This window comes from Patagioenas fasciata, chromosome 9, assembly GCF_037038585.1.
Source record: "Patagioenas fasciata isolate bPatFas1 chromosome 9, bPatFas1.hap1, whole genome shotgun sequence".
Lineage (NCBI taxonomy): Eukaryota > Metazoa > Chordata > Aves > Columbiformes > Columbidae > Patagioenas > Patagioenas fasciata.
This window is the reverse complement of record NC_092528.1, coordinates 7,662,937-7,675,273: the sequence shown is the minus strand read 5'-3', so window position 1 is coordinate 7,675,273 and position 12,337 is coordinate 7,662,937. Positions and strand designations below refer to the sequence as shown.

The 12,337-nt window shown below is 46.8% G+C and overlaps 2 protein-coding genes across 7 annotated transcripts in view; both read right to left on the bottom strand.

Annotated features, from left to right (window-relative positions):
• INPP5D (inositol polyphosphate-5-phosphatase D) overlaps positions 1-7,824 on the bottom strand; it is a 55,747-nt gene extending 47,923 nt beyond the window's left edge. For all 5 annotated transcript variants that reach the window (XM_065844765.2, XM_065844767.2, XM_065844766.2 and 2 more), the window contains exons 1-4: positions 7,736-7,824; positions 7,123-7,199; positions 6,762-6,815; positions 4,213-4,444 (exon numbers count right to left, since the gene is read on the bottom strand). In XM_065844765.2, the coding sequence (XP_065700837.1) occupies positions 4,213-4,346 (134 nt within the window). In that variant the 5' untranslated portion in view covers positions 4,347-4,444; positions 6,762-6,815; positions 7,123-7,199; positions 7,736-7,824. The remainder of the gene's footprint in view (positions 1-4,212; positions 4,445-6,761; positions 6,816-7,122; positions 7,200-7,735) is intronic.
• A 1,555-nt stretch (positions 7,825-9,379) lies between these two features.
• NEU2 (neuraminidase 2) lies at positions 9,380-12,337 on the bottom strand. Of its 2 annotated transcripts, none has more exons than XM_065845012.2 (2): positions 12,133-12,337; positions 9,380-10,415 (listed from the first exon to the last, which is right to left on the bottom strand). In XM_065845012.2, exons 1-2 carry the CDS (start codon positions 12,331-12,333, stop codon positions 9,477-9,479), a joined length of 1,140 nt encoding a protein of 379 aa, XP_065701084.1. In that variant the 5' UTR covers positions 12,334-12,337; the 3' UTR covers positions 9,380-9,476. The 2 variants fall into 2 exon arrangements, with proteins under 2 accessions (XP_065701084.1, XP_071668410.1); XM_071812309.1 differs by lacking the exon at positions 12,133-12,337 and adding an exon at positions 10,886-11,230.

The following is a 12,337-nucleotide window of genomic DNA, read 5'->3' as shown; positions in this document are numbered from 1 at the left end:
AGCGGAGAGCCACACTAATGCAGATGAGCCCAAGGGAAGCCTGAGCAGATCTGCAAGGTGGTAAGCATGACCTTCCTCAGCAGCTGCTGAGCTTTGTGGAGTTTGCCGAGAAGTGTTGACTAAAAAAAATATATATATACATATATATGTATTTTTTTTTTTTTACCTTTCTCCCAAGTGAATAACAGATTGATCAACTCTTCTAAGTCACCTGCAAAGCACTGTGTTGTAACATACAATACGGCCTTGAGCCAGTAAACAATGCTGGTTTCAATCCCTTCCTCTGAAAGGAAAAGATGGAATCCACTCTAAGAGCTTCCTTGGCTATAACAGAAACACTGCATTACCTGTTGAATCATCATGAAACGAGGACTGCAGTCAGCCTCCCAGCTGGGGTGATCAGCCAGATCAATAAAACATACTCATCTCTTTTACAATTATGCTGTGAGTTGATTCATCATATGCCTTTCAGAATCACTCCATGCAGGAGAGACAGAGATTTCTAGGATTTTAGAAACCCTTATACAAGGAGTCGCAAAGAGCAATTGGAAATGAAAAGAAATTACCCATAAATCATAGCTTAGTTTTTCCAGGGTGTTTGGAGGATTTTGTCATGTATTCACATGAACCTGTATCTTTTGATGTCATTAATGTAAAGGACACAGAAGAACTAGAACTGCTCGCAGAGCTCAGTACCGCTTCACTAAGCAACGTAAGACTATTTCACAGGCACCTATTCATTCACATATCTGAGGATCTGGTGCAGAGCTGGAAGTCACAGACTGGATGCCCAGCTGCTCTGGATTGCCACAGCACAGGTCAACCAACACCAGATGAGGATATGCCCCAAGGAAGGGCATTGGTTTTGGTTTTATCTGTCAATGCAGTTCTCTTACACCATTTCCTCCTGCTGATATGTAAACAGGGCTAAGCAGAACTGCTTATGCAGCTGATGAGAGAAAATTTGTGTATGTGGAGATTATTAAACTGATAAGCAAACCAGCTCAATGGCTCTTGCGTCACAAAAGGACCCTCCTCGTTACCTTCACAGAAAATGCCCCATCATACGGGTCTTATGAGGCTGCTGTCGTAGCACTTGTAAAGAGGTTTAAGCTGAGGACAGGTAAAATCAGTGGAAGAGCAGGGAAAGAAGGGCTGTTGGCTGAGACAGGAGCAAGGAGGAGCACTCCCTAGGATTAAAAGCAGGAATCCCCTTTATCAGTCCCCCAATTTAGTGCACGTGAATGGAGAAGACTGGGACTTTTGCTCCATTTCTACCCTTAAGCTTTCTGTTCTCACCATCCTATCAAGTTACATGGTCCCAACTATGGTCACATTCCAGGTCCTCCCTAAGAACTGGTTTGAGCTCAGAATTGCTCAACTACTGGCAATACGAGGTGTAAATATAGCATCGGAAGTGCTCTTAATCTTGCAGCCATTCACACATGAACCACCACCAGAAGATCCCCTGGAGGGATACCAGTTCAGGTGCAGCGCACTCTGAACGCTAAGTGAGCACTTTTTGATTTCAAGATCCAGGCGCATCCCTCCAGGTAAGTTAAAGAGCCCAATTCTTGTCAATGAACTGGCAGATCAAATGATCCAGGCACAGAGAAAGGAGGAGGAAAATGGCTTTGCTTCTTGCCTTTTTTGGGGCAGTGGAGCAGAGGACAGTGGTGCAAGGGGTGGAGCATTCCCTCTCTATTTGCTGTTTCAGCTCACTGTGAAGTGAAATGCTGCTGTTCCAAGTTTTACAAAAAAGGCCATGCAAGTACACCTCCCTTACTTGTCTATGTTTATACAAACCATATTTTCCTAAAGCAGCTCTTCAAGAAAATCACTATTTCACCCTATAATAATAATAATAAATGCTTTTGCTGGATTTTGACTGATCTGTCCAATAAATATTATAGCTTTGTATAATAGAATATGATGCTTCTTTTTCAGAGCAAATTTCATATTTTTTCGTTTTCCTTATCTATACACAGTTGACATTTTCTCACTTTCAAAATAATTCTCCTTTTGTGAAAACCTTTTGCAGTCAGGCTTTCAATTCTCAGCTCTCTTCTCTCATTCTGTCTCCAGCCTCCCTGATTTTCAAACAGAAGTGACTGAAAAGCTCCAACTTCAAACACCTTCCAGTCAATAACACAGCTGAAACTGATACATCTCCGAGGAGGTTTCCAGCTTCAGCAAAGCTGCCCATTTTGTCAAGATGCCATTCAGAGGGAAAGACACATTCACCAACTTTAATCCTTTATCTTCACGAACTAACTGCAAACTAGTGTAAGCTGAAACTCTGACAGAAGTTTGTGTGACTTGTCTCAGACTGTAATTAATGCCAGACCTTCCACCACAGATCCGGCTGCTCTTGGCTGATGGGGCTGGGTGCTCCCCATTTTTTTAATCAAGCCATTCATGTCAGCCACCTCAGAATGGATTTAAGAACCTTTGGCTCCCGGTTCAGAAAATCCTGGTCATTATATTGTTTCTATTTCCTGATCCCATGTCTCTCAAGTCACAAAAGGCTTTCAAAGTTGGCTGCGTAAACATTTACAATGGAAAAACTCATGCAAATGCGTTTTAGTAGACATTTTTACAGCACCTTCCCTTTCTATAATCCCCGCCATCACTCCACAAAAATATTTTGTGGTTACAAGGCAAATCAAATGGGTCATACTAAAAACACTCAATGGAAGCAGTCTATCTGAGTAAAATGTTCTCTGACTTGCAACTTGGGCCCTCAGCCTGTGCTACATGATTGTGCCTCCTTCCTCCTGCTTGTCCTGGCTATTCTTCTGCAGCCGCCCCTCCTTCTCTGCTCCCTCCAGCTCTTCCCCATGTTACAACAAACATCTCAACAGGCAGGCACAGAGGCTCTCTGTGCTTTGTGAACACCCCCGCTACTCAGCCACCGATCTCTGACAGTCCAACACCTACGCTTGCAGGGCAGCCACCCAGCCTCGTGCTTTTCTGCAGATGAATTCTCTGCAGCAGACTGTGCTCTCACCAGACGTCTGACCTCAGAGACAAGCAGTTAGACAAGAGTTATAAATGGCAGCACCCCTTTACCACTCTAAGAAATACACTTTCAGAAAGAAACTACACTGAGAAACCTGCTTGTAATTTAATGTGGGGTAAGGATGAAATAAGTTGTAGTAACCTGCTGCACAATGGCAGCAAGGAAGATCTGACAGGCAGAACAGGGTCCCACAGAGGCTTCCTTGATCTCTTCTAAGCAGAGAGCAGCTGTCGTATCTCTTTGTAACACAAAGTCAAATGCCTCAGACATCACCTACTGACTTCAGTCTCCTCTTGCCCTGCACTCCTGCCCGTGGGAATAACACCTGCACCTCACAAACCGAGGGCAGGAGGCCTTGCTCTCAAGTTCCCAGCTTTACACCAGAACTGGGGGGTCAGGGCTGCCAGCACTTTTCTCCTCTCCCTCTTTCCCACATGAAATATTTACCCCATGATCCATATTAATGATGCAGGTAGAATCACTGCTGTGCCAGGTGTATCATGCACAGCTCCAGGAGCTACTTCAAGCCATTTGCTGTGTGGGACACAGCATTGTACAGGGTGTTTCAAAAAGATAGACCAAGTATATTACAATTACACAAAAATTTACAAACAGTTTAATGAGTTATCAAGTTTTAGTAACCTTTTTATAAATGCTCTATGTTCTCTCCACCTGCGGCACAGAGAACATCGAAATCATAGTTGATAGCTTGTGGTTGCAGAGATAGAATGATTTCAAATTGGATCCATCTTTTTGAAACACCCTGTACAAGCAGGTGGGTCAAACACACACTGAACCAGAGCAAGAAAAGTGCCTGGGAGGGTACCAAGCTCAGTACTTGAATTTTTAAATGTAAATACCTGACCCAAGTTGTTAACAGGCCCAAAGAGGTCAAGAGGTTATTTTCTCTCAGAGCAGAGCTGCGGTGTCTTTGATTATTCTCTCCTTTTGAATCAGGGGTGACAGTAGCATGAGCAACAGAGTGTTTGTTCAGCTTGACCCTGCTCCCAACCCATCCCTACCTGGTGGCCTGGTCAGGTGAAACCAGCCACACTCTGCTGTGGGCTGCACTGTCCTGGTGGGTACAGTGGCTCTTTGCCCCTGTGCTGGAGAGGATAGAGGGGGTAACACCCTGCACAAGCCGAGACAAAAGTGTCCGCATGAAGCACAAGGTTGAAAGCTGTACTTACAGCACGCAGAGAGCATATGCAGAAGGGATGGACTCACTGGCCCGCACGAGGAAGCTGCCATCCTTGCCTACTTTGGAGAGCAGGTCTTCAGCTCTGGAGCGGGTGATGTTGCCGTGGTACCAGCACTGATCCATCGCTGGAGCTGGAGGGAACCCGAATGCCAGTGCAGGGGCTGCCAGAGCTGGCTGTGTGTCTGTGTGTAACGATCAGGCAGGCTCAGCACACCAGCTTCCTGTTTCAATAGCACAGAGAGGGAAAGGAAACTCAGCCGCGGACAACTTCCTCAACTCAAACAGCTCAGAGAGCGAGTGTGACATGTTCCTGCAGCCCCCGCTCTGCCTCTTCATGCTGCGGCTGAAGTGGCTCACAAGCCCGTGTTCCCTGCCTTTCCCTTCACGTCCTAATACTCTGTATCAAAAAGTCCCAGCCAGGAATCCCTTCTGCTCCCCCACTGACCCAGTCCTCCAGGCTTTGGTGGCCTGTTGTCCCATTTACAATTGCTTGCCAGAACCTTTCCGTTTCCATCCTTTTCCCGTCTGTCTGTCCTACGCACTACAGGTCTCCATGGGGAAAAAATAAATCCCAGACTGATGAGAAACACACCGTGCATTAGGATACTCAGCACTGACTGTCCCATTCCTGCCTTGTCTACTGTCACATCATCCTTAAAGAACTGAAAAAAAATTACCCCAGCATGTTTCCATGCACAGAAGCAGAATTAGAGGCTGATTTGCTCTGGGGATTTCTGACCAAAGCTCGCTGTCAGCTACTGTGAGATGAATTCAAAGACCTTTCCTATCCTAAATCCCGAAAGGTGGGATGGAGCAGAGCCATTTCTGGCAACCTGCGTCAGAGAGGGGAGAACTGGAGCTTTCGCTTCCCTTTTTCTCTGTCTGTACATCTGTCCCTTGTCTGTGCTGTGTGGCATGCTTGGTGCTATGTCTCCAAGGCAGGGCAACGAAGGGCACGTTCGCAGCAAGCGAGGACATTGCTACAGGGGCACTGACTGCACAGCAAATTTGTTTGCCTACCCTGTACCTCCAACCACTCTGCCCTTGTAGGCAGCACTTCTGCACACACCTAAAAGCAGTAGCCGAGCTGGGACTCTGCCTGGGACAGACACTTGCCCTATGCAACCCTCACCTCCCAGAGCCAGGATAAGTGCTGGAACTGCGGGACCTGGATCACGTATGGAGTGCTGTTCCTGTACCCAGCCTGGGCAGCAAGACAGGGGAGAGGAGCCTATCACCGAACTGGGAGAGATTCAAATTTGTGTGTACAGAAAGGGAGAGTGAACCAGTACGGCCCAGTATTAACCCCTGCCTGCCTTCCTGGTGCTGTTATCCAGACATCTGCTCAGCAGGGACCAGCTTAATCTCTGCTGTTGACATAAAACTGTGGGCACCAGCAATTCAGAATTGTGTGGCCAGCACAGGGCCCAGCTAAAAGGGCAGAACTGCAACATGCAGGGTTTCCTGTCCACGCTGAGCGAGCACTGTCTGCAGGCCAAAATTAGATCTGCTGGACCTGCTCTTCAGCTTCACGCAGATCTACACAGGGCTTTGGGAGACAAAATCCGACAGATTCAGGTGCCTAAACGGGGTCAGATGATGAGGTCGTGAAGTGGCTCTGCATGCACAGCAGCTGTAAGCTCTTGCAGGCTACAGAATGGTTACAAACGCTATTCGCCCTACTAAGAAGAGTATCTTCATATGGCAAAGGGACCGTGCAGCTCTTCGGCAGTCCTGCCTGACCATAGCCTACTGTTAGCCTGACCCGTACCAGCTCCCTGGGATTTCTGACTGTTACAGTAGCTTTTCTGGAGCACAGCTGCAGCGGGAAGCAGAACAGCACTGAATGTCAAGCCACTGCTTGACCTCACAGTGCTCTCCATGCAGTGGACCCACGTGTCGATTCAGAGTGGACAGAGCTGCTGCACAACATGAGTTTTGCTGGAATTAATCTGTGTTTTGGAGAGCTTCTCCTGAACTACTGCAAGTTAACACAAGGTAACAAAGAGGTACAAACGTCAGTCAGACAATTGAGGCTGATTAGCTGAATACTTAACGCTCAACTCCTATCCATCCTGCCATCAACTTTGGTTTTTAGCAAGCTGTTACTTCCTTAAAATGTGTGAATTCTCAATCCAGCCACACACAACTCCTTGACTTGGAGACATAAACATAGGGATGGGATTCAAACATGAGCAGTCGTGGCAATAAGATGTGCAGGCTGGTTTCTGTGCATACTTCTTCATCCCAAAGTTCTCACAGTACAGTTCCAGCTGCTCAAAAGGTGAATCCCAATCCCCTGACATAAACAGCTCTGAGATCCCTAATGGCTCATTCGCAGTGCTGCCTGAAGAGGAAATGGTGTCTGTTTTACTTCTCATGGCCCTGGCATGTGAACTCTGCAGCACTGGAGAAAGACCAATCCCTGCATGGTCAGCACATGCACACATGCGCATCCTGAACCACCTGATTCCCAGAGGACAGCAGCAACTTCTGTCCCACAGAGAGACAAGAGGCTGTTCTGCAGCAGATACTTACACTGTTTGTTTTCTTTCCGTTCATGCCTGTGTCAGAGAAGACTGGTGAGTAGATCTGAGGAAGAAGAGATTAGAGAAGTTATCTAGAGGGGAGCTGAAGTGTTTGCTGTAGAGGGGGAGTTACATGTAAGGTGATAGAGTGACACTGCAGATGTAGCCAGCACAGCCCTCAGGTTTCCACAAGGAATAGGCTGTGCTTCAAATAGTCTACACTGTCGTCCCACGGGTGGGACAAAGCACTGTGTAAGAGCTGCCCTCGCAAAACAAAACAATAATGGGTACATCTGTCAGACAAATCCAACCCAGACTCAAGAGAAGCTTTTAGCTAACTGCAGCAGCAGCAGTATTTCATTTAAACTTACCTGAGAGAATGAGGCCAGAGACAAAGAACTGGGACACATTTTGATGCTGGGTAATCAAAAATTGCGGTCCGGGCAGTCTATGGACAAAGCAGACATTATTTTCCCTCACATTAGGGTATTATGCTAAGGTATCTCTCAGATGCTGCAATAAATGCTTTATCTAAAGTGGGTTTGCTACAGATGTCCAGGTAGTATAGTACCAGCTGGCTGTAGACTCACCAGCCCATCCAGGACCAATAGATAAATACGGTCTGTAATATCATTCAGGATGCACATTGGTCACCCAAAGCCCCTGCATATACCCAGGCTGTGCAATGCATCAGCAAGGGCACTGCCAGGCTTGGTCAGATGAAAAGTTCTCTAATATGCATTTTCATGTCACGAAACAAGTATTTCAATAGCATGCCTGACAAGGAAAGTTAAGTCTCTAGGACAGCAGCCAGCTTTGCTGAAGTCTAAATATAACATTCCCTCATTAGGCATCAGTAACAGGCTATTGGCCACAAAGGTGTATTTAGACTCTAGCCTACATATAAAGAGCACATGAGTAATACCCACAAAGTACAGGTTAGTTGAGCCCCTGTGTGCTATTCCAGCCCAGCACGTTACTAACCTGCTGCTTGGGAAAGGCTTAGCAAATTACAGGTGTATTCATGAAGGCCATGAGATCTCTTCACTCCCTTGGTACTTGCAACCTCCATGTGCCCTGAAACAAATCTAGACAGTGAGAAAAGTCAGGGCTCCTTCTCCTGCTGCCACTGAAAGCTAAATAAAAGGCAAGGGTGGGGACACTGAGTAAGCAGAGACTCGAAGACCTGAACAGTGACAGTGCAAAGGATCCTACGGGACCTGCTAATGCTCCCCAAAGGGGATACATTCTGAGAGTGCTCTGAAAAGCGGGTATTTTTCTTTACCAATAGAGCAAACAAACATATTTTCCTTGAAGCTGTTCCACACGTGCACACACACAGAATGCAGCACCCAGCAAACAAGCACAGGCTGGTTCATAAAGCAGAATTTTGTCCAGAGGCATGGGTAAAGCTCCCAGCTCCATCTGCTCTGACATGTCTCCCTTGGTACCCATTCATTTCTGGTCACTCCCCTTGTTTAATCACAGAATAATGTCTCCTTTCAAATCACACTGTAGCCTCAGAGTAGTCTCTCTCACCAAAACTGGGGCTGTTTCCTTCAGAAACCCGCTGAAAATCTGTCTATGTTGGAAAGCCTTCCAGCTGGAGCACTGTCATGCTGCTCTGGGCTTGGTCAGGTCCCTTTCCCCTGACACTTGTGCCTTTGCAATTTGCTGGCAGTGGGACAATGTTATTTGTTTTTGCTCATTGCACACTGCTCATATGCCAATAATGTTCTAATAATAGCAGCCATGCTATTGGGTTGTCAGCAATAAGAGCAGTTGGTTTTGGATCATAGTTTAGTGCTTGTTAGACCAGCAAGTATTTCCCCTCCTGACTATAAATTGGGAGCTCCCTCTGCAGACCTGTCCTGATCCTGCAGGTTCAACACAGGCAAAAATGCCATTTCTGCCACTTGCCCTGTCCCCAGACATGGGGCGGTCCTGGTGTCCTGCATGGGTCCTACTGTCACTGCTCAGGGAATAGCTGGAGCACATGATGCTGTGGTTTTCTTGCACCTTAGCTACTGCAGCTCCTTAGTGCAGTGTAAGCAAAAGGGCAAATAAGCAAGAACACACAGCATGGGAAGTGAGGAGCAGGCTAAACTAGCCACAAGTCCCTAGGGGGCCTGCAAACTCAGCAAGGCAACTCCAAATCCACTGCAGAAGAGGGCAAGGAATATTCCATGGTATCTCTGAAGTGAGAAGACAGCAAGCCCTAAAACCAAGAGGTGCCAGCAAGTCCTACGCTGACTGCAAGAAGCAGTGCACCTCACCAGAGCCAAAGCAGTTTTCTGAAGAAGGTAACTGCAGATACAGGGCAGCAAGCCCAGTGTCCTCTCTAGCATTTTCTCCACAAACATAATAAATACAGATCAGCATAGAATCACTGCCCTCTGTCCCCACAGTCTCTACACTGGCAACGTGCATATCCCTAATCAAGTCTACGAAACCTCAAGGCAAGAGGTCCTCTATGAAGGTCATGCTCGTTTTGAGTGCATGATGTTTAAGATTGCAGCCAAAGGGAAAGGCAAAGAAGGGAGAACTGGCAACAGAAAACAACGTCAAACATCTTCAGTTTTAGTACATTTAATAGGCTTCGTAATCTATAGATGCCACAAGCCAATGCCAAACTGCGGGTGCAGGAGGGGCACAAAAACCCCCTTTTGCTGAAAGATGAGAAGTTATGGTAAAAAAAGGTGTTGCTGATGAAAAGGCTCAAGATTCAGCACTCTGATGGAAAGGCTTGCTTCAGAGTGAACATCACAAAGATCATCTCTTCATATGGTTGGCGGGTCCCACATTCAAAGAGGCAGGAGAACAAGGGTGAGCCATCTGGCCCAAGCCCCATGTACTGCAGATCTGAGTAAGCACACCAGCCCTTGAAGAGGATGCTTGGTTTTGTCCAGTCAGATGGATTTAAGGGGCTTTTGTTGAGGTAAATTCCTAAATCTCTTCGACTCTTTGGGTCTGTAGGATGAGAGAAGAGCAACCAACTATCTCGGCATCTGACGTAAGCGGGAGGCGGGAAGGCAATAACACTTCCATGACACCCCGAGGGAGGTTCTACAAGCTTTTCAACCCGCTGGCCTCTCTCAAAGTCCTCCCCGTCATCGTAGCTGACAGCCTGGATTCGGGCTCCCCTGCTGCCCCTTGCATTGCAGTAGACAACCCTCCTGCCACAGCTGTGCACCTCTGCTACCTGGCACTCCACTGTGCTCTCCCCCTCCACAAAGTTCCCCATCTTCCACGTTGCCCCATGGTCAGAGCTGATGAAGCAGAAGGCATGAGGGATGGGTTGTCGGTTAGGGTCCAAAATACGATAGGCATAGGCAGGAATCACAAGGCTCCGGGCCTCGTTGAGCAACTGTAATCCGTGACCTGGCCCCAGTGCAAAAGTGGCCCAGTTTTTGTGCTCGGTGCCAATAGTACAATTGGTGATATCCTGGACATTGCTCCAGGTGTGTCCGTGGTCCATGCTAGTGACGTAGCAGAGACGTACCAGGTTGGTCTTTGTCCTGAGCTGGTGCAGCTCAGAGATCTGTCCTGGGATGGCTATGAAGAACAGGAACAGTTTCCCTGAGACCTCATCGTAAACAGGAGTGGGGTTCATAGATCGGTGGTCTTGCAGCTGTGCACTGGCAATGCTCTCCATGTGCTTCCACTGCCAGGGCCCATGTGAAGGAAGACAAGAATGAAATAGACCATTACAAATAGATCTGTGTTACAGCGTAAGGATGCCCAGATAAAACTCACAGAAGAGCATGAGAAGAACAGAAGAGAAGCAAGTTAGTGAATAGAGCAAGAAATGGGAAGACAACATACTGGCATCAATCACCAGATGCAAGCGAAAATTATTTGGATGACACAGTGCACATGCACATCAGGCTTCACCAGATAGGTGGGTTATGTCCTTGTTAATTTCTATTCACTGAGGAGCTGACAGCTCTCAATCTCAATGCAGATGGTCTCTGATAACACTCTTCAAAAAACTACAGTAGCTGAATTTTCAGAAATTCTCACAAATACATGACACGCAGACATGCCCAGTGGTCAAAGTGCGCTGGTACAGTTGCCGTGCTGTGTCAGTGCTTCTTAGGAAGTCAGCTAGATAACCAAGCTCTTTTCAGGTACCCTGGATGCTGACAAATTCCTTTCCATTCAGACTCCTCTTCCTCCACCTTGATCTGTGTGTGAGCAGGTGTCCCAGCCTACACTGAGGCACTTTGCTGGAGCTGACTGCGGGGCTTTACACACTCCGCTGTGAAAATTTGGACCACACACTATCCAATGAAGAACACAGGTCAGAGAGCCCTGTCATTCTTTTAACCGATTAGTACATAACGCAGTCACATTTCTAACACCAACACTGCAATTAGAAAATTATTCCTACATAGCGTTATTGGTTTGGTAAAAGAAGCAGTACTTCCCAGTAAGATTATACTAATTAGGTTTTCCACTCTGATTTGCTGATTACCCTTTGTGGTCATGTCTTATCTTGGTCTATTCAACCAGTATTAACTTTTTTTGAATATTTAATATTTCCGTTTTAAGAAACTCCAGCATGTGAACATCAATTACTAAGTTTATGACCAACTGAGCCCTACTTAAGTGAATTACAGGCGGTTACACAGGATGTTACCTGAATGGTGTGACACTGCAGGTGCACTCAGAGGCTGCTTCTGCTAGGCAGACTCCAGCTCTTAAGAGTCTATAATCTAAGACAACCAGTCACCAATGAAGGATCAGAATAGAAAAATATAATTACTTTTTTTTTTAAGAGATTAATGCATTTGCAAATGCAGGAAACTATTATAAATAGAGTATCCACCACCCCCAGTCACCCAGCAAGATAACTGTTAATAATAACGAGTAGATGAATAAAGTAGCCAACTCACTGGCACAGACAAACCAGACAACACACTTTTGCGTAGGGAGACTCACTGTTCTCAATTGTTTTTTAGACCAGAAATTAGTTCTAAGAAGATGAATTAAAAAAAAAAGTCACTGATCTCTAACTCGCTCCTCCTCATCCCTGTGGCCCTCCCCATTTCTGCCTCTCCTGCACATCTCTGCTGTTGCAACAGGACTTCTGTCCCACCTCTGTGTCTGTTCAGCTCCGCAATGATGGGTTAAAGCCCTCCCCAGAAAATCTGCTGTACCTACCCTGCTTCAGTCTCCCCAACAGCTGCCCAACTATGGGGCTGAATCCCAGCAGTTATAGTGATACACACATTACTTACAGGCAGATTTATCTCCCATTTTTGGGGAGAAGAAGCTGCCTTCTCCCTACATCAAGAGGGCAAACACATCCAGCTGATCTGGGGACAGGGGAGCAGTACAGGTAGGCAGTCTCCCCTGTTTTCTCCCCACACTGATACCTGAACATGGTGCGTGATTGGGTTGTAAATCCCTCTGCGCATTGCTATTAGCTTGGCGTGTTCATCCACCAAATCCTCTCGTTCCTCGGCAAATGCCAGGATGATGCTAAACCGTGGCAGGTAGAGCAGGGCTGGAATTCGATAGCTCCAGGTACCATTCCGGAACAAGGTCTCTTGCTTCAAGACAGGAAATGAAGCCATTGTA

Coding starts and splice junctions, on each gene's coding strand:
- NEU2 (XM_065845012.2), bottom strand. CDS start 12,333: ATGGCTTCATTTCCTGTCTTGAAGCAAGAGACCTTGTTCCGGAATGGT. Junction 10,416..12,132: donor CAATCACGCACCATGTTCAG/GTATCAGTGTGG, acceptor GGGCCCTGGCAG/TGGAAGCACATGGAGAGCAT.